The sequence below is a fragment of the Pagrus major genome, chromosome 22 (assembly GCF_040436345.1).
Source record: "Pagrus major chromosome 22, Pma_NU_1.0".
Taxonomy (NCBI): Eukaryota; Metazoa; Chordata; class Actinopteri; order Spariformes; family Sparidae; genus Pagrus; species Pagrus major.
In genome coordinates, this window is record NC_133236.1 from 4,920,515 (window position 1) to 4,941,999 (window position 21,485).

Sequence of the window (21,485 nt, forward strand, 5' to 3'; positions counted from 1 at the left end):
GACAAATATAGACACTAGTTACTTTTGATTAAGATTTTACATATGACTATATATGATACATTTATAAAGTACTATTTATTGTTACAATTCATAAATCACAGACAAAATCGTTTTCTATGTTGTACTGGATAAATCAGTATAAATTACAATAGCATGTCTCTTATTTCCAGGCAACAGAGATGAAGTTAGCAAACTTACACAAATAAAAACTGAACAGCCGTTCCAGGTTTTGTTTCATCTGAAATATGGAAACCCCAGATATTTCACATTTTTTTCAAGACAAGAAAGTGAAAATAGAACATGGACTCTTTTTCCATTTGTCCCAAACCGCACAGCTCACACAGCCTGTTTCTCTGAATGTGTTTGTATCAGCCAACACCAGCTCTCAGCTGTACAGCTAAAGATATCTGGCTTCTAGATTAGCGATATATAACATGTTGAGGGCCAAACGTGTGTTTGATTTGCATGTGTTTTGATAAAGTAGACATTACCGCACTTATTATTCCTGGAAATACACAACATACCAGCCTCGTTAATAACTGAGTGAAGCCCTTTTGCCCACATTAACTTCTTCTCATTTATCATCTCCTGTGCCGTTCTGATCAGATGTTTCCAGTCAGTTCACTTCTCATTTTACTTCTGATACTTTCATTTCAATCATTCTTTTGTAATGTTGCTCTCACAACTCCAACTTTATGTTAGAGCAAAACTAAATTACTGGAGTTCCCTTTTAAGAGGCAATCATTACAGTAGTGGCATAATGGCTTGTTGTGCCATACATCACTGAACTTAAAATTCAAGGCTCAACATCTGTCTTACTATTATGATTAATATTCTCTATTACATAAGGCCCCCTCAACACATGCATTAAGGCATACGCAACAGTCTGTCTGACAGCTGGTTTCATCTGTTGTGCCTTGGATTTTGAATCCTCTTCAAAATAAACAAGAAAAAGAGTTTGAAGAACAAGGATTGTAATCTGTAATCAGTGCTCTGGACAGAAAGACAAAGAACACAGCAGCTGCACAGATAAGTATCTTTTTATTGAAGCATCAAGCTCGTAGCACAGATATATTTAGCACATCTTGACCATCCAAAGAACAGCAAAAGAAAGAATTAGAACAGCAAAGTTTCTCCTTCAGAACATCCTGACACATCCTGCAACTGCACCCTCTCAACCGGGGAGGCTTTCCCTTCTCCTTCCTCTGCGCTCTTTCAGATGATTCAGAGAGAAAGGGGAAGAGAAAAAACTTAAACATGATTTAGCCAGCTTTGAAAAGGTCATCCCTTTTTACAACAAAATAAACATTTGGACATAAGGGGAAGAAAAAAGAAGAGAATATTGGTCCGCAGCAAAAATACAAAATATTTTTTGTATAAAATTCTTTAACCTTTCAACTGCAAAAATGCATTTTGAGTTCACTGTATAAAAAAATAAAACAAAATAGCAATGATCCACACCAACAAGGCTAAAATGTACTTCATCCAAGAACAGGTAGCATTACACTTTAAATGCCTCAATGTGTGACTTCATGAAGGACCTGTAACAGTCATGGTAGATCACTTAAATCATGTGACAGCAGGTTTGAGAGGAGCTCATGTAAGAGCAGAGATTGGTCCTCAGGAAAAGAATGAAACCACTCCAAAATGCCATGATAGGTAAACTAGAGGGAAACTATTCCCAGCATCAAGTTCCCTTCTCTTACATGAGCTGCTCCAACCTGCTCATTATGTGATGAATGCACTGTTATAGGTGCTGATGCGATCATCGCAGATATCTCAAACAACAGATTGTACTGCACCACGGGGCTGAAAGCAGGTTAAGACCCCCGCCGTGTCCTCTCTGGTTCCAGATTCAAACCGCATTCTCTGGCAGGAGAAGCATCGTGAACACCACTGAAGTGAACAGGCGGAGAGGACAAGGCTTGGACGCTTGAAATGTTTCAAGAAGTAATAAATAAGAAACCTAACCTGCTTTCAGCACCTGTCCACAACTTGAAATTACATTAATCACAAGTTGACCCCACCCCTTAAGGTAAAAAGAGTCCCCACCTATCCAAAACACATCAGGATGTGGCAGCTGCAACTATGCTCAGCTGGTTAAACAAGAGGAAGGTGAAGCACAGACCTACTGACAAAAGGAGGAAGAGACGGTGCTACACTACACTGTCAAGCAACACGGCACTAGGAGTCACATGCACCATAGTGTCACAGGATTTTCCCCCTCAATGAACAAAGGGCATTGATCCAAACAAAAAGAAAACTGCTAGGGGAGTCACATTTTCGACCAATTCACTGCAAAAAATGTCTGGGCACAATAAATTTAATAAAATGGCAGTTTATGCAGCGGTTACATGTGGAATGATCCGGGATCACCCTGGCATGCTCAGACTGGTGGGCCTCTATTGTGTGCATACAGATTTCTGTATGGGGCGGAAAGAGACAGAGAGAGGATGGATATTATGTGGGAAGAAGAAAAATGCTTTGCTGGGCAACTAAGCAAAAAGTGTCTGATTCATTATTTCCCATTCAGAGTGCGCGCAGCCAGGAGGGCCGCCTCTCGTCATGTCACGGTTCTGGGGCCAGCTGACAGTCTGACTCTGGCAGGGGGAGACCTGCTGCGAGCTGGACAATGGCTGGTCGACAGAGGTCATTGTACGCTCTCTGCATGCGTGTGTGTGTGCATGTGTGTGCATGAGAAGAGGAGGGTGGGGGTGTGCTCTCCTGGAGTCATACATTCAGCTCAAACCTGGTCCAGGCTTTTCTCTAGAGACGTGTACATTCGAAAGACGAACGGGGGGAGGTGGGGGGTCGGGGGGTGTTGGTGGGGGGTGAACAGACCGCTGCTTTACATGGACTGTGCTACATTCACTTTCAACATTTTCCATTTAACCAATTGGTGTGAATGTGGAAATTTAGAGTGCTGAATATGACTGCAGGGGACCCTATAGGATAGAAGCTTCCTATAGATACAGCGCGCTGTACAAAAAGAAGCCCGGGTGCAACAAAGTGCGCATGTTCAATGTCTTAAATGATTCATATTCTTACATTTCCAGGCATACGACTCTAAAAGCCTGTCTATTCAGGGGAACACAAGGACTATATGATTGTCGAGGTGGAGGAGCACAAATGGATGAATACATGTAGGTGTTGGGAGTGTGCTTCAAAGCCCAGCAAAGCAGGAAGTCTTTAGTGCAGTTTACAGCAACCAGGAGCAGATGGACCAATGAGCTGCAAACCTTTTATCCAATAATGCAACATTAAACAGCAAATATGGCATTTGTTTTGAAAAGAACTCAAATATGTCCTGACAATGTGACGGTTACAAGGCCAAAAGCTTAACAAGACGCATACATTCAATCAGACTCGAGACAGAAGGTCAGCCTTCTTTTAGTACCATGAGTCAACAGGTTTTAAAGTGCACTCAAAAATTGGTGATTATGAATTCAAATTGCCACATTTGAGGGCAAACTGAATGTAGAATGGTTGCGAATTTGTAAATGAAAAAAAAACAAACAAACAAACAGAAAGGCTGAGGTCAAAGAGGCAGACTGATCTGAGCATGTCAGGGTCCTGGCCTAGTGCGGGCGGAAGCCTTGTCTGTTGGGGATGAGGGGGGACACCTGCAGGAAGGGACCGTCGTACTGGGCACAGGTGGACAGCCTCAAACAGAGCATGTTTAATTCCTCTACATGCACTTCAAGATCACAGCAAGAGTGAGCTAGAATATCGAAACAGAGAAAAGAGCTTTCATGCAAGAGATCTAAGTCACAGGTACAACAATGCAAACAACTCAAACTTGAGGTTAAACTAGGGCTCGCAACTGCGTCACCACCGGGAGGTTCTGGACGACGACAGCAGCAGCGGAAGGAGAGGACGGGGTCGAGGAGGGGGGAGGAGGACGACAAGCTCTCTACTGGGGGGTGAAGCCGGCCGCAAGGGGAGAGCCCCGCACAGCCGCCTTTCTTTTTACGCCTCTTCTTCATCCTCAACCCTCAGCTCTGCTGGTTCTGCTGGCGGTTCTGGGCGTAGCTTGTAAAGACAAAATTGTAATCGTTGAATTGAGCCAACTGGCGGTCGAGACGCTTGTAGCCCTCGAGTTTCTGGGCAGAAGAAAAGACACTGCGACATTTGGAGCTCTGCAGGGGTAAACAGCAGGAAAAAAAAGAATTTCCTCAGTGACACATTGGATTAAAATCACACGGCGAAAAATGGCGGTATTGTATTTAAAAACACACCTGATTGACAAAAAGCGTAGTCACAAATTTTCCTGGCTTGAACGCCTCCACCACCTTCCTGACCAGATCATCATACGATGTCTGGGAGAGGTTGGTTTCGAAGCTGACGTAGGAGAACTCCGGCTCCGGGGTGATGTGGATGGTCCAGTAAGTTCCCTGGAGACAACAAGCAGAGCCACATCACAGCAGTGTTTAACTTGTTAGAACGACAGAAGCCTGCTCCAACAGAGAGACACTCACGTCAGCCTTCATTCCATTCATTGAGTATCCACAAGGGTTGAACATTGTGGCATCGATCACAGAACCTGGTATCAGGTCACGAATTCCACTCATCTGCAACAAGAGAAGGAGACGACCATGTCAGCATCAACTCACAATCTCCAAACCCTCCATGTTAGCTCCCGCGTAACCAACTACTTCCTGTCACCTTCCTTTGCTGATGACTGTCAAGACAAACACACCGATGGTATCTACTTACACGAGTGACATCACTTGCGGAAACACCATCTTTCATGTAGAACTGGTCCATAATGGCTGGATCGAGGTCACTCATCAGAACTTCCAGCGTCTGATCCGCATGCTTGTTCTCCCAGTACTCTGGTAAGTCCAGGGTGAACAGGTACCTGTGGGAGACACACAGCGTAAGCTTATTTATTTTTAACCATGACAAGACTGTAAAGGAGGTTCTGAAAGAGCTTTTATACAAGTGGAAACACCGAGCCAACAGACTTGACTTTCTTAGTACCATCTCATGATTGTACTAGACAGCAGGGTCTATAATTAACACCCACCAAGGGCAAAGTGTGGTTATATTTTCCATTTGGTGAGTAAATCTCACAAGGCTATCCATCACAATGTTTGCACCGAAATAGTCATGTAATAAAAAACTATGAAGAGTGTCTGTGTTGTGGTGTCATTCATGGGCACACTGATTTTGTCCTGCTGTCTGTGTTTCACACAGGCACAGGGACTTTGTGGTGCAGTGAACTGCACCTCTTAAACACAGGAATATAAACTCTGATAGCAACAAGGACAGGCAAATTTTGATCTTTTTGCGTTGGTTTTTGTTGAAACACATACATATGTCTTTACTGTCAAGTTCTTTCATAATTGCATGCTAAAATCCTACAACAACAATATCCAATTCATTCCTCCATAGGCAGATCTGACAAACAAAAAATAATAAATTCCCCTCCTACCTCTGATACTTTGGTTGTTTTACTGAAACAATTAAGAAAATCCACCAACCAGGCATATTTTTCACCTGCCAAAATGCATGCATAGTGTGTATGACATATCTACCAGTCAACTTGGCCAGTGGGCCATAAAGGTTGTTTTTGGACAATTTGCTGCTTTGTTTTAACTAGTACTTTAATCACTACAGCATCACTCAAGGATAAAATCAGCTAAGAGCATAGTTCAGTATCCATTGAGTATTCAGTATTCAGTGGATACAAAAATATCCACTGAACACTGGACAACACATGAAGTTTCACACAATAGGAGATATAGAATAGGGCGATGCTTACCAGCAGTCAGAGTTCAAACGTCCCATACAGTAGGCTGCGCCATCTGGAAGAAGCCAAAAGGAAAAAAGCTTTGTTTTACTTGCTCTAAAGGTTACTGTGCACATGATACCAACTCAAATATGGAGCTGCATGCATCATCTACTGGATTTCACACAACTGATATGCTACAGCATAAAGGAGACACTGCAACATTTCAGTTTATTAGGGATTCACAGATTTATTGGCTAAACATCAGTTCTGGACAATATTCACCTCGTTGACTGCTGCAAGTTGATCAGCAACGAGATAACTGTCACTGATAGCAGTGGCAGAGCTACGAGCTTGTGACATCCCTGCCATCAGTTTATAAGGCTATGCAAGTATTGGCATTTTTTTCTGTCAGGTAGATGTATAGAAGGCTAAAAAGGTTTTTAAAGCATTTACTTTAAAAAAGAAAAAACACCTTCATGTAAAAGGTTATTTCAGAAGTGTGTATGATGGAGTGATGATGATGTGCTCTTTCAAAAGTGAGTGTAATGAAGGGCTGAAGGACTTTAAACACTTCAGTTACTTTTATTTTTTCCATATTCCATACTTGGGAAAATCTGGCTGAGAAAGTCCACTTCCTCCTGGAAGTTTCGATGAGGGAACTCTTGATGGGTTGGCTTCATGAAGTTCTTTCGGGAGTAGAAGAAGTTCTGCAAAAAAAAGCATTAAAACACCAGGTAAATGCAACAGAAACAATTGTTTTGAATTTTTAGTGTCTGACGTGCAGAGGTATGGTATGTTTTTAAAATATACTCAAATTGCTGTGTGTGTCTTACCTCGATGGCATCAAAACCGCAGTACTCCCTGGCAAGTTCCAGCAGAGGCACCAGTGCTTGCAGTAAGAGGGTGGTTCCGCACGTCTTCAAAATGAAACGTCTCTTGGAGACAAACATGCTACTCTCACTGTGGACGGAAACAAGTACAAGACAAGTGTAAAACATCTGAACATGAATTAGATTTATGTGCCACTGTATCATTTATTAAACAAGTGATAATCAACTGCTGGCTTGCCTTCCACTTATGTATCACTGTTCTGTCAAATATACACCAAGAGGTCAAACAAACCGCTTTTATCACTGTAGGTACACAATAGGTCTAATCCAACACAGGGACACACTGTAATTTTAGCTCAAAAAACAACATGTGTTCGTTCTTTTCCCTTAATTATTTATAATACTAAATTTAACATTTATGCACTCATTGAATTCGTGAGAGCTAACCAGTCTGTGGTTAGTGTGCAGCTAACCACAAGGAGTGTCACCAGTGACAAGTTGATGCAGGTTATGCTGTCCAATATACACACTACACTACACTACACTACTTTAGTACGAAGCCTCATTTTGATCCGCTCCTGCTTGTCCTGTTAAAGCTAATGCATTATGCAAATTCAACACTTCCTGTATCTGTTTCAAATTAAAAGACCTTTAGAGATTCAATGAACAGAAACCCTTCATTTCTTAACAAGGCTTTTGTTGTGACATATTTGCAGAAACGTGTTGTAGAAAAATCATTGACCTGAAAGGTTCCCATTCAAACATGTAGACTGCTGCAGGAAAGGCCTATTTTGTATGCCAACTCTGAAGTTAGGGTCGCCCTGGTTCCCTCCACAAAAGGCTTAGGGATTTTGTGGATTATTGCAGAAAATACGCTTTGTGGCAAACACATATTTATGACACTTAAACGCTTTGTTCAGCAAGGTTATCTTCATAGATCAACACAACTGAATTCTGAGGCATAAATGCAATCACCAGAAGTAAAAAGCTAATGCTAGGCTATAAACCATTTACATCGCAGTCTTATGACTTCAACATCACCACTAGTAAGCATCTCACCACCCACACACCCCCACCCCCACCCCCACCCCCACACCCACACCCACACACGGTTGTAAAGTTAGAATAGTTTGCAACTGAAGTCCGTAAAGACAGACTACTGTGTAGATGAGTCATGATGAGTCACTGTTGTCCTGATTGATAATGGTGCCGTCTCACTTTCATTCATGGGCTCTCATTATGTTCCACTCAGGACGGCCGACGCTCTCATAACACCTGGTAGTAAAATTTGGTTTTACTCTTCCAATCTTTGGAGTATCACACTGGTTTGTAAAGTTTTAGTCCAAACATAATGAATACATCACTTGGAAATATGGATGACAGCAAAAGGAGCTAAACCTAAATTAAAATTCTAAATGTGTTCTGACTTGCCACACAGATGCTTTAGCTACACAGCGGCAGTAATTACAGGGGAAGTGCACCATGGCAACTTTGAAAGAGTTGTTATACAACATGCTTGTACACTGTGCAGTTGGCTTAAAGAAATGATAAAATGATGAAGTGTTTGTTAATCTCCTCTCCTTTGCAGTCCATATTAGACTTTAGGAGAAGGAAAAAGAAATTCCTATCAGATAACTGTGGTCGACTGATTACAAAAAAGGGAAATCACTGATTGTCATGACAAGTTCCTTTAGTGGCCAGTATCGTGTCATAATTTGCACAGCAGAATGTGTCTTACTGGTTTCAACTGCTGATAAAGCTGACTTTTGTTCTGTAATAAGCCAATATTAATATTATGATGGCTATGCAGCATATCACATATGTGCCCATAGCTCTAACTCATCACATGGGACAGAGACTGTCAATGGCAAGCTGCTTACAGGTGACCTGCCTAATCCTGTCTGTCTTCTAATCTGTAGGAAACAGAGGAGACAAACTGTAAGTAAAGACGGAGCACTCACCTGAGTATATAAGCTTCCTGCTTGTCAGACTTTGTCACACTTATGATCAAACAATGCACATTCTCCAGAAGTTTGTCCCACTCAAACCTAAAAAGAGAAATAAAAAGGCAACATTGAGCATGCTGTAATTCGTTTACCATATTTCCAATGAGGAAGTGACTACATGACAGTAAACATTGACACACTGAGGAGTAAGTTTGGTTGTTTTGATTTTCTAACAAGGAAGACACACACACGCACGATTATATAATAATGCCCTTCAGTCAAAGTCATCCCAGGGAGGGACGGTTTCCGTTGGTGCTGGGAGATATGTCGGAAAAAACAAAAAAGAAATAATCTCAGATGGATAAGGAAGAGACCTTTCTCTAGTTTGTCTACTCAAAGAATATGCATGCATAAATTTGACCTGAAATGTACCGTCTCAGAGGAGGGTTGGAGGGATTAAAACAATAAAATGCTGCAGCTTGAGATCACAAAGAAGTGGTTCAGACTGACAGGAATAAGGTACTTGCTGTATGTAGAAAGCTGCAGTGTACTGTGGATTTGGTTCATTTGAATATTGGCTCCAGTTAATCATTCCTGGGCAAACTGAAAATCACAGTCTAGGCATGCACTTTCCTCAATGACAGGAAGGCTGCTTCTGCCACCTCCACCCCTCCCACCACCACGCAAAGACAGCTGCAGTGCAAATGCAGCTGCGTCACCTTCTCATTACAACCTTGGAAGGGCAGCCTGGATCCATTCAGAGTGGCCAGTAGGAAGCACAGCACAGCCTGGGCGAGTAGAGAAAGACCGCGAGGAGGGCGACACTCAATGGGGAATTTACTAGCAGCCAACGTTGCATAGTTCACCCCCTGAGAAATGGACAGGGCTGCAGGAATCGACAGCCTTTTTCTGGGGGAACCTCTGAACGAGAAATGTGCCTCAGTAACTAGACTGTCAGCAGTGATTCTCTAACTGGGAGTGACAGCAGGTGTGAACAGTCAGCCATCAGCTCGCTGACTAGTTAAATAACGTAGCTTCTTTAGCCACCTGTTTTATGCTACAATGTGCATACAAACAACTGAGAGGATATGGCAGGAATTGAAGAAAAAAGCTTAATATTGGCAATAGGTTTAACATATGGCTATGGTGGATAGCTTGGCATATTGCTAGAGAAAGTATCTGCCAAGGCTTGCCGACACTCACTCTTATAAGCCTCCATTTCATCAGACATGACAAAATATAGGCATAAATGAAAAATGATCAATCCAGGCAGACTTCTGTTAACTGGCTGCATGTAACACTGCAACAATAAATTGATTAATCAGTTGTCAACTATTGTATTAATCCCCAACTATTATGATAGCGAATCGGTTTAAGTAACTTTTAAAGAGAAAAGGTACAAATTTTCTTAAATGTGAATATTTTCTGGTTTCTCTCCTCTTCGACAGTAAACTGAGTATCTTTGGGTCGTTGACAAAACGAAACGTTTGAGGAAGTAATCTTGGGTTTTAGGAAACACTGATTGACATTTTTCACCATTTTCTGACACTTATAGACCAAATAATTTATCAATTAATAACAAAGAATAATCACCAGATTAACCGACAATGAAAATAACCGTAAATTGCAGCATGAGCTGCATGCCACTCTTGCCCCTGACATTTAGGTGGCACCACAACTGCTGACAGCTAGACATTACTTCCAAGAGCCCATACACACAGCTGTGGCTGACAATAGATTACCACTGTCCAATGTTTTACCACTGAGTTGCTGGGTGACCTGTAATCTGAGTCTGACTACATCTGTCATGAATATTGACGAGCTGCTGTTGTGTTTGTATCATCACTGTCGCTCACAATACTGAGGCCAAAATTGACTGACCAACCACCCTTTGGGAACTCCTCATTCAGGAGATAGAACAAAATGTCACTGCTACAGCATGTCTTCTTTATGAATTAACACCGACACTGTATATCAGCAGTAGCTGCACTCATGGTTGCAGCAGTATACCAGTTTGAAAAAAGGTATATTTCAAGTTTATATCACATTTCATATGTCAAAACTGAATATTTTGTGAAATTATAATAAAAGTGTTTGTTCAACAAATATACTGTTTTCATTCATTTAGGGGTCAATGTAACAGATAATATTGGTGTAATACTGTATACAATAACATTTTGTGAGATGGTTATTGTACAGTGAAAATTTCACACTATTGCAACCCTAGCTGCCCTGCCTGTGTGGTGGGTGTACAAATCCAATTTGTTCCTCACAAAAAAAATGACATGATACAATAATCATGTCATATTGCAGGCTGGCTATAGAGATTAAAAACTTGATTTAGTGTGTCAACACTACGCCCCATTCATGACGAGCCATTTGTCATTAAGATGTGTCATTTGCAAGATATATTTCGTTATTATTGTGCAAGTTTCAACATACTGCCATTCAAACTACAGTACAGACTAAGAATGCAGGGGTTACTTTATAATGAATACAGACATGGAAACATAAATACATTTGTAGTATGCATGTATGGAATAGTTTGTTATATATGTTCTATAAACATACATGGGACATTTTCACCCTCTGCTCCCATTTGTACCAGTAATTCATGAAGCTTCTTTTATTTTTCATCTTACAATTACGCAGAAGACTGTGACAGCCTGATAAGTACAGACACTTCAAGCATTTGACCACAACTGGTCAAAATATGTTGATATGGTACAAATTAACCTGTGAAAAATTGACCAAGGTTTAAGCCTAGTACAAAAGATTTCTTGAAAATAGCATGTTTTCTTGCTCTTACATGGACAAGGATAAGCCACACAGCTCTGACTTTGTCTAGTTACAATTTCATGATGACATGATAGTCTTTTTTTTTTTTAAAAGCACAAAATGACATCAGAGCTGTAGCAACATGCCAGCTTCCCAGCTTCATGTTACTGGAGACGTGGGTCAGCTCCCATTTCCGTGTGAAATGTACACCAGAGGCTATTTCTGGTTGAGGATCAGATCTTCTTCAAAGAAAAGAGTAGTCTCCAGGAATGGACCAGATTAGACTGCCAGTTACTATCACAGTTTCCATTCATACCCAATAGACAGGGATACATGGTTTACCAAGATGACATGGATTCCTGGAATTTTGGCCATTTTTGATAAGTTGAAAAGATTGGAAAGCAAAAGAGAAGGACAGACAGCTCCATTAAATGGCCCTCAGGACAAGTTGCTTGACAATCACTAGCATCAGACTGTAAGCTGCTGTCGAGCCCTGAGGAAGGACAGTGGAGGTAATGTGAGTGAGCTTCACATTTGTGAATCAGATGCCCTTGTGGACTTATTTGGACATTGGCTGACGTCCAGCGAGACTGATCCACTGACAGTGTCCCTCTGAGCCGTTAATCTGCCCTCTGGCTGTAAATTAATGCCAGTCCTCATTCACCCGACTGGCCACACACACTTTTCCTTAACAGACCTGTGATCCCATTAATGACCAGAAAAGCCACTCATAGGACAGGGCAGATTTAGCCTTGAACCATGCCACAAGAAATTCACTTTGTAATAGAGGGGAGCAGTAACAGGTTACAGAACAAAGTGTTAAACAGTCTCAAAAGGGTGGACTGACAGGATGAGGTGTGGGGTGATGAGTTCCAACCAGCTGTTGACATTTTTTACTACTCTCACACTGAAGAATCAACACCAGTCCCTGTCAAACTTCCTGAGTGGGCATTTTATTCAGCACCAAGCAGCAATATGGCTCCCCAAAAGTATTCTGATCTATCTGTTTATGACCAACTTTGTTCCGCTTGGCACACGCTTCTCAGTCATCGAGGCACAGTAACAAATGGATTTGTGGTGCCGAATGGGGGCAAAGGTCAACAGCCTTTTTAACCATTCACATCCATTGCTCTGAATGTCCCACCATCCAGATTATTTTCTTTTAAAATGCAGCCAAATGCCTTTAAGCAAATCACTGTGGGAGACCCTCTAACCAATCAGAGGAACTGGGAGGGGAGTGTCTACATGGCCAGAAACGTGACCGGAACAAGGACTACATGCAATTTCAGCCGAACTTACAGCAGTTCTTGGCTCTGCCATGCAATGGGTGACTGTCAGCAGAGACGACTAAACCTAAAATGAGCACCTCTCCATAAGACATAGGATCCCATCACGAAACAATCCGTGATGACTCGGTCCCTGTCTGTCATTATACTACGCAAATTTTGACTGGGAATATTTGCAATACCGTCTAACCAGTCAGTGAGGCCGCAAACTTCCGCTCCCCATCACAATCCCATTTTGTCGACCAGAAACTGACAACTGTGTCATCTATGACCTGTGTTGGTGTGTGTGTTTCCGTGATGGCAGCCAGTGTCGAGGTAGCACGCGGTGACGACGGACGACCACATGCTTGACACCTTCACTGAGGCCCCCTCGTTGTTGAGTGACGCAGGAAAAAATATATCCCCGTTTACAGCAGGACAAACACACAGCGCTATTTTATCAACTCAAATTGACTACGTTAAACAAGTAGCTTAGCATAGTTCAGCGCTGTGATGTAATGCTAATGTAATCAAACGATGTCCCAGCACCAATGCGGGGGAAATAAAACGCGTGCGCACCGATAAGGGAAAAAAGGAATCAAGCCCGCCTAATGTTGGCACTAAAGTGAGCGGAAACATATCGCTAATGAGAGGAAAGACTTATTCAAATGATATCAAAGACCTTTTGAGCCGTATACCGAGTAAGAATTCAGCAGAAGACCGCTGAATATTTAAGTATTTTCTCCCAGGACCTAGCTGGAGTTAGCTAGCTGTAAACGAGTAACTTGGCAAACTGTCAGGACGGCTTTTAAACCATGGCTGAACATTTATCATTGAACAGTGACCATATCAGTAGATCAAAATGTTGATTTTCATACATTTCCTCGGAGACGAAGATGAATGACTCAGCTTGGAAGTGCCAGCGTTTAAGGGGGAGGTGGCCATTTTTGAGTGGCGGTGTTAACTTAGCTAGCTCACTGCTAGTGGGCTCTGGTGTCAGAATGTGGCGTCCTTTCTAGCTAACTAATGATGAACTACTTATTACGGAGAAGAACTGCCTCTGAAAACAAGACTATTACCATATTTTACTGTTTAGCGTTAACGCTACATGTCACGAATGAATTGAGGGAATGAAGCCAAGCATGTGGCCGGTGTTTCAGCCTACATTTCCACACTCTGCTGGGGAAGGACGCGACACCTGACACATTCAAATGACACAAACCTTGGGATGGTACGGAGGTCCCCGGTTCCTTTGGTCTCATCTTGCCGAGAAAACCACACCTCCAACAGCTTCTCAGTCCCCTCGAAGAAATGTGCACCGTTATCTTCCATCATGAGACAACAGACACCCAACAGAAAATATAAACCGTCGGTTGTAACGTTTACAGCTTAATAAATCCTTCCTCGATCAATTATAATTTATTGAGGTACAGTCCTTTAAGCAATCCAGATGTTGATTTTCTTGAGTTACCGTCTTCCCTTTTGCAGAGAATACCGTGAGCGAGTGCTAGCTAATATCGCCGGCCATACTGTGTAAAGCACTGAATGGCGATGGCTTGGTGAATTTATATGGTTGCCGCGACTACGTCAGCGTCGTGTTCAGCCAATCTGGTCACAGGGCTCTGGCTCGTGATATGTGGTTGGTTAAGGCAGCTATCAATCATGTAAAAAGAAGGGTTTCCTCCATGGTTTCCTCACGTGACGTCTTTTTTCACAGTCTGGACGTAGCGTGTCATGGCTCTGTATATTAAAATATGAGTACAGTACACCAAATTTAACTTCTGAATAGTATTATATTAATATATGACAGCAAGTGATGTTCATTTCAGTTCAATCTGAAAATGTAGGGCTATTTTACGTATTTATTGCATAAAGATTACATTTTAGAATTCCAATATTTACAAGGCAAATTTCTATGTAAACTAAGTGCTTCTCTGACATATGTTGTGCTTCTGTACGGATTACGTATCGGTACATTTAATTAATGCTATATACCCCTGTATGACCCTAATGCATTATGTTTTATTTGTACTCCATGCTGACATAAACAAATCCACAATTGTGACTCGGAATTATACACTTAAAAAATACAATAAAATAAAAATGAGCCCGTTGCAATGGAAGAACATATAATATAATTGCATTTTGTAGTATCATGTAATACCATTGGAACTGCCCAAGTGTAACCCTGTTTAGATAAATATATTTTATATGTCCTGACATATAAAAATGTCAGGACAAACATTTGTGTCATTATGAAAGTTCCATAATAATGAGTGTGAATGCTGAAATTTCCATAATAATGATGATGTTAATAATAATAATAATAATAATAATAATAATAATAATAATAATAATAATAATAGGAAGGTGTCCAAGGGGCAGTAGAAAGTTTGGTGTTAATTACACGTTATACAACAAATAGTCAAAAACGTTATTCACAGTAACCTTAATTCAAATATTTATAAATTAGACCCAATGAATTGTCTTACCTTGATAATAATTGCTACATATGCTAGGAAATTCCGGGATCATAAAACATTTCTAAATAATTATAAAGACCCTATGTTATACTGTTAGAACGAACAGTTCTGCTTGTACACAGTGAAATACAAACCACGATGCCTGCATTTTTGAAGAGCGTTCATGAGTACGCAAAGTGCAACAAACCGCAGCGAGAAACGCGGGTTGTAGTTTCCTCCATCTCCGCTTACTAGCTGGCTAACCGCGGCGCCTGCTCAAAAGAACTACCTTACCCAGCGAGCCCTGCGCGCCAATTAGAAACGTCAACGAGCCAGTGAACATTAAGCGGAGCAGACCAAAATCCCAAACAAGGAAATGGTGGGGGAATAAAACGACCAGATTATTTAATTAATGCATGTAATAATTAATATTTTATTTTATTGTAAATTAAGACGTATTTATGGGTTAAAATGGATTACGACTTCAAAACAAAGCTGGCGGCCGAGAGAGAGAGAGTAGAAGATCTGTTCGAATATGAAGGTTGCAAAGTGGGTCGAGGCACCTACGGGCACGTTTATAAAGCTAAGCGCAAAGACGGGTAAGATCACCGTGAACCTTATTGTTTGTACTGACATGAAACTGACTGCAGGATGCATTTTGTGACCGCACAGCTCAGTGGTGTGTCGGACGGGGCGTTAGATTTGAACCTCCCTGAAGCGATAACCCGTGTCTCTGTGTTTTTGTTTTCATGTAACGCACTCACTGACTCACCAACGGTCTCCCCCCCTCCTCCCTTTCCTCCTCCCCCTCCTCCCCCCTCTCCACCCCCCCAAAACAACACAGTAAAGCCGCGGTGTTATTTCTTATTTTGACACGTCTGGTCTTCACGGTGTCAGCACAGACAGCCTGCTCTCAGTGTATGGAAACGCACCGGAGGACGCTGGTGTCGTCATTCAACGCGATAGTGACATTTCGGCGTGTTTTCGCGGCCAAGCTGCTCCCTCATGTTTGACACTGTGCGCTGCCAAACTTTTTATAGGCTCACGCATCAGTGTAATCTGTTTGCATTAGCTCTTTACACTGTTACTGTCATGTGTGAATACAGTGTAACCTATAACAGCAATGGGAAGATGGACATCAGGCTCTTACGTTTCTACTCTGCTATACCTGTAAATTGGCAAATGCCCAGTTGACAATCATGCTTGACAGTGCAATGTTATTCTAATTGTTAAATGTGTTTGTTACTGAAATGTGTAAGGTTGCCAAAAGTTAGATTAATAACTCTAAACTGACAGCTTGCAAAGTAAAGTGCTCTTACTAGTGCATGAATAGTTCCTTCATTTTCTTCTTCTCATCATTTTATTCATGTATCTCAGTTCTTCTGCGTGCTGCTAAACCAATACAAGAATTCTGAAGTAGTGATGCACTGATCCCATAGTCCAGCTCAGTAGTGTTGCCTATAATGACCTAAGTAAAGGGTTCTGGGATCGGCCAGATGAGTCCAATACTTTGTCACATTTCTTTGTCACTGTTATGTAATCATAATTATAGTTAGTTAATATTGATATAACTATAATGCAATTTTATAAACCTTCTAGAACATTATCACCAAAAATTTGCCCAAGACTTAAAGCCAGTCCGAAGGGATCAGGTATCCGTCAGATGTGACTAGGGTTGCAGCGATATATCGGTTATATACTGACTGTTGTCTTACCATGTATCTTTAAAGGAGAAAGGTGGCAAGGTCCGCCATATATAAACAAAGTGAAACAGTGTGAAAATGTGCTGTCCTTTAAGGTCAGTTTGTTTATTCAGTTTGTTCAGGCTTAAAAAATCAGTCAATGAAGATATTTCTCTTCTGATTAAAATCCTTCCCCAAAAATAAAAAGTGCACCTTTGAAAATATTTTTTAAATCTACGGCATGTAATCGATCATATTTGTTGTTATTTAAAATATGTGTATTTTAAGTTCATATCAAGCTTTATGTCTGTCAGGACATAATATTTTGTGAAGTTATAGTAAAGTGTTCAGTCAAAAAAACCTTCTATTTTCCATTCTTTAAGGTCAGTGTAACTGATAATAATAGTTATAACTGTGCAATACAGTATACTGTGATACCTTAAAAGTGTTATTTTCTGAAATGGTGACACCGTAAAGATCTCATATCTATATGTGACTGTTGACCAGATATGATTGGATCAGTTCTGTGTAGTTACAGTCTCATGTTACCTTAAACATAAAATGTTGATAAAGTGCACTGGTTCTTTACAGTAAACAGCCTGACTCCCTCTCACTTATACCCTTCCTCCATTCATCATTGACTCATTGAGTTGTAAATCTGAGTCAAGGCTGCAGGCACTGTCTTATCATAGTCACCTCTACAACACTGGATAATAGAGATGTGATGTGAGGCCAAAAGGTGAACACAGGCAGTCATTCAGTAATACCTGTTGGCTTGTTTAATGCTGTGATGTAATGTCATCCTCAGAGGTATTAGAGATTGTGTACAGGGGATACAGTGTGTGTGGGATATCAAAGAGCTATCTTAAATACAGAGATGGACTTAATATTCAGTAAAGCACAGAAAGTTGTGCTGTCGAGAATCTTTCGTCAATCTTGTCATTTCACCTCATTATTACCTCCGCCAAGGACGTCATGTTTTCACCTGTGTTCTTTTGTTTGGTGGTTGGTTGGTTGGATTGTCAGCAGGATCACGCATAAACTACTGAATCATTTCCATGAAACATGGATTGGGGATGGGTCTAGGGCCAGAATAGACCCCATTAACTTTTGGTGCAGATCCGGATAAAGGGAAGGATCCAGGAATTTTTCTCACTTTCTTTAACATTGTGAGGTCGGGCATTTTTAAACATTTTCGTTAATTTCACTGGAAACAATGCATGGATCTTGATGAAAAACATTGGGTTTGTTTAGGTGGCTGGTATATTTGAGTTAGTACACTGTTCTCTCTGAGGATGTAGCTGAAGCCTACGCGTATTCCTAGTAAGTTTCATTTGTAATGCAAGTGAAAACTGAAAGGCAGCAGAACCACTTTCTGTCTCCAGTGCACACAATTCTAAAAGTTTGTTTTCCTGATATCCTGAAAAGTCTAAATTACCACATGTTTTTTAATGTTTGCCGGATTTACACCTGAGGCTTAAGGGATATGCAACTTTAGAAAGTTTGTCCCAGTTGGTATGAAAAGGAGAAGCATGCTCTTGACAAGACGTGAAGATGTATTTAATGTTTTCAAGAAGTTTCTCCGTACGCATAGGAGCCAGTGTGTGTGTGTGCATCTCTGCTGCAGACATGCTCACAGTGAAGTATATTTCATTTGTGTGCTGTGATTTTTACTTTAAGTTTGATTTTTACACTGTCATCATCTGAAACTTTTTATAAATACAGTAAATATGGTCCAAAGCTGTCTCTGTGGGGTTTGTTCAATGCATTAATGGGAGCAGATACCAGCACTTGTGCTTGTCAAATCATCTGTAATGTTCGTTTAAAGTGTCATTTCTAAATCGTTTTCTTGATAACCGTGAAATATAAATAATATTTATTCAAATGCAGCCTTCACACTGTAGAATAAATGAAAGTCTTGAATGGCAATAATCAGTTTAACCTCTTTGATAATATTTTCACATTTAGTTGTTTTGAATTCCACTCTTTGAATTTCAGCCCTGTCAGTGTTCGTGTTCAGTCCACTACAGGCCGACTATAATAATATCACACAAAACACTGGGTCGTGTACGACTGTTCAGGTCCAAAGTAAACTTTGTTCAGACATCTGCAGTGCTGCCTGTCTCTGGTGGTTTTTTAAGAATAGGTTTATTCCTCTAGCATTGCATAGAACACACCGAGAACCATCCGCAGTCTGCCAAATGGATGTAATTGCAGAGGCCTATGCTGGCATTGCTGCCACACACTTAGGAGGTATGTAGTTGCCCCAACCAAGCCGACAGTCACCCATCGGGTGATGTTTGCGTGTGGTCGACTATTGGCTGTAGATTCTGTGGTGTGTCCCTCTCTGTTGGATCTATCAGTTCCAACATTTTGAATCCACAGTAGAGGTAGTGAGAGAGAGAAAGAGCTCTCTGATTGGCCCTTTATTGTTAATCGTGGGTTTCAGGCTGAAAATGAAGAGCAAAATAAATCAAGACTTTGCTCGAAGAAATATTTAATCAGAGTTTAATCAGAGAAAAATGAAAATAGTAGATTTTTGTTCTCTTTGTTATATTCTTTTGAGTGCAAGAATAGCAGTCCTGACAACAAGCAATCTGAAGATGTCTCCTTAGGCTTTCAGCAAATATGATTATTAATTATGATTAAATATTATTCAGTATTTTAAGAGAAATGAGACAAATGATTGATTAGTAGGGAAGTTAATTGACTGATTATTTTCAAATACCATTTTAAGGCAGCCATTAATCTTTTTCAGTGCTAGTTTCTTAAAGTAAGCTTCATGTGTCAGGGCCCTAGATTCAGTCATTATCCACCCCCATAACCAATGGAAAGTCAGAAGTTTCGTAGTCCACAAAACATTTCTGGAGCTTCACAGCAAAACAGCGTTGCAGCATTCTGCTAAACAACTGAAGTAGCTGGAGACTTTTTTAAAAATGTAAAACAAAGGGGGGAAAAAATGTTATCTGTTAAGCTCGTCCGACATAATCCAAGTCTCCTGATGCACTGAGATCCCAAATTGATTGTTGATTAGACCTTATTTAAAGCTGAAATCCTCACTGTAGCTGCTAAGCTAAAATTGTTAGCACCCACCAACGTCTGTAACTTTTTTTTCTTTTTACATTTTAAATCAGGTCTCCAGCTACTTCAGTTTTTTAGCAGAATGCTGCAATTCTGTTTTACTGTGAAGCTCCAGAAATGTTTTGTGGACTATGAGACTTCACCTGACTTTCCATCAGCATAGAGTTGAATAATGGCTGAATTTCCATTTTTGGGTGAACTTATCCTTTAAGAGAGCAGGCTCAAAAATGCTAATTATAATATTCCATTAACTGCAAAGAACGAGTGATATTCAACATTTTGTCTGAATGAAGATAAAGCAAAACGGCTAAAAACTACAAGCACATATCCATCTTTAGTCTTCATGTTTTGTGTTTTTATAATCTTTCTTTCCTTCTGCCTTTGTGGAGAAGTGGATGAACTATTTTATTATGTTGATTTGGCTAAATCAATATGAGGAAATTTAGTTCGTAGCCCAAAAGATTAAATGTTATGAGCTGTTGTGAGCATCTGTGCAGCTCAATTAGTATTATAGACGTGTGCCTGAGAGCTCCAGTTAATCCATGACCATCTCTGATGCAAATGAGGCTGAAGTGGGCACTGCGAGGACCTGTTTGATCTGTGCATGCCGCTTACTGAATGAAGTTGATATTGGATGCTGCCCACAGATTTATACACTGCTCATCTCATCTTAATAATCAATGTCAGTCTGCTGAACATGCTCTGCCTCATCCTCAGTCTCACATTTCACTTATTAACTGGTTTTCATGCATAAATGTGATTCACAAGGGCACACAGCTATCCTGCAGGTGCCAGAGAGTAAAAACAAAGAACAGCCACAGCCAAGAGCTGCAGCGAAGCTGCTGTGTAGTTTGAATCCTGAGCATCTGTCTTTGCATCAAGGGTGAAACTCCAGGCCTGGCAGGAGAGGCTACAACAGAGCTCTCCTGCAGCGAATGCATGGCTCTTTGTTGCCGAAGGCTATCACTAATGGCAGGAATTCCTCCATGGCAGTCGAACCCTTGCAGGCTTTTTCATGCCCTTTGCTGTCCTTCTCCTCCTCCCAAAACACCTTTTGCTTTCATAATCAAAACCCTAAAGGCCAAAGCAGGAGTCCGAGTTCTAGAGAAAATCTGTTTCAGTCTGTGCCATCTAGTAATGTTAGTCCCATTTTCTCTTTTTTATCTCTACAGGAAAGATGAGAAGGAGTATGCACTGAAACAAATAGAAGGCACTGGAATATCGATGTCTGCCTGCAGGGAAATCGCTGTAAGTTACAACATTTTTACCAAGGTTCAAGGTTCATTTATTTTTCTACAACACGTGGTTGTACAATGAAATGCAAGTGGTACTTCCTTCATGCTTCACAGGAATAACTATTATTTATGGTAAAGTGTTGAGGATGAGTTCAGGAGTCTCACAGCCTGAGGAAAGAAGCTGCTCTGTAGTCTGGTGGTACGGCAGCAGACAGCAGGGTGAACAGACTGTGCCTGTGGTGGGTGTTGTCTTTTAGTTTTATCACTGTGTTTGTTTCTGAGGCGTGAACTTTGTTAAAGGCAACAATTCAACATTTTGCTAAATTTGCTTTCTTTCTGAGATTGAAATGGGCAGGTAGATATCTACTTCATGTCTTGAGTTCTGAGATGAGAGTCCAAACATGGTTAGCCTAGCTTAAGTAGTAAAGAAGTTTAAGTTTAAAGTATAAAGAATGGCAACAGGAGTTGA

General features: G+C 40.9%; 2 protein-coding genes across 3 annotated transcripts in view; one reads left to right on the plus strand and one right to left on the minus strand.

Moving 5' to 3' along the window:
- Positions 1–1,022: 1,022 nt before the first annotated feature.
- amd1 (adenosylmethionine decarboxylase 1) lies at positions 1,023–14,095 on the minus strand. Of its 2 annotated transcripts, none has more exons than XM_073492884.1 (9): positions 13,779–14,095; positions 8,529–8,615; positions 6,571–6,697; positions 6,342–6,444; positions 5,768–5,810; positions 4,717–4,861; positions 4,479–4,571; positions 4,239–4,394; positions 1,023–4,139 (listed from the first exon to the last, which is right to left on the minus strand). In XM_073492884.1, the coding sequence occupies exons 1-9, from the start codon at positions 13,889–13,891 to the stop codon at positions 3,996–3,998; spliced, it is 1,011 nt and encodes a 336-aa protein (XP_073348985.1). In that variant the 5' UTR covers positions 13,892–14,095; the 3' UTR covers positions 1,023–3,995. The 2 variants fall into 2 exon arrangements, with proteins under 2 accessions (XP_073348985.1, XP_073348984.1); XM_073492883.1 differs by having other exon boundaries at positions 3,907–4,139; positions 6,318–6,444; positions 13,779–13,978.
- A 1,356-nt stretch (positions 14,096–15,451) lies between these two features.
- Positions 15,452–21,485, plus strand: part of cdk19 (cyclin dependent kinase 19) — a 65,803-nt gene continuing 59,769 nt past the window's right edge. The window contains exons 1-2 of the mRNA XM_073492928.1: positions 15,452–15,617; positions 20,954–21,029. Coding sequence (XP_073349029.1) covers positions 15,490–15,617; positions 20,954–21,029 — 204 coding nt within the window. The 5' untranslated portion in view covers positions 15,452–15,489. The remainder of the gene's footprint in view (positions 15,618–20,953; positions 21,030–21,485) is intronic.

Coding starts and splice junctions, on each gene's coding strand:
- amd1 (XM_073492883.1), bottom strand. CDS start 13,891: ATGATGGAAGATAACGGTGCACATTTCTTCGAGGGGACTGAGAAGCTG. Junction 8,616..13,778: donor GACCTCCGTACCATCCCAAG/GTTTGTGTCATT, acceptor TTCTCTTTTTAG/GTTTGAGTGGGACAAACTTC. Junction 4,395..4,478: donor TGAATGGAATGAAGGCTGAC/GTGAGTGTCTCT, acceptor TGTTGTCTCCAG/GGAACTTACTGGACCATCCA.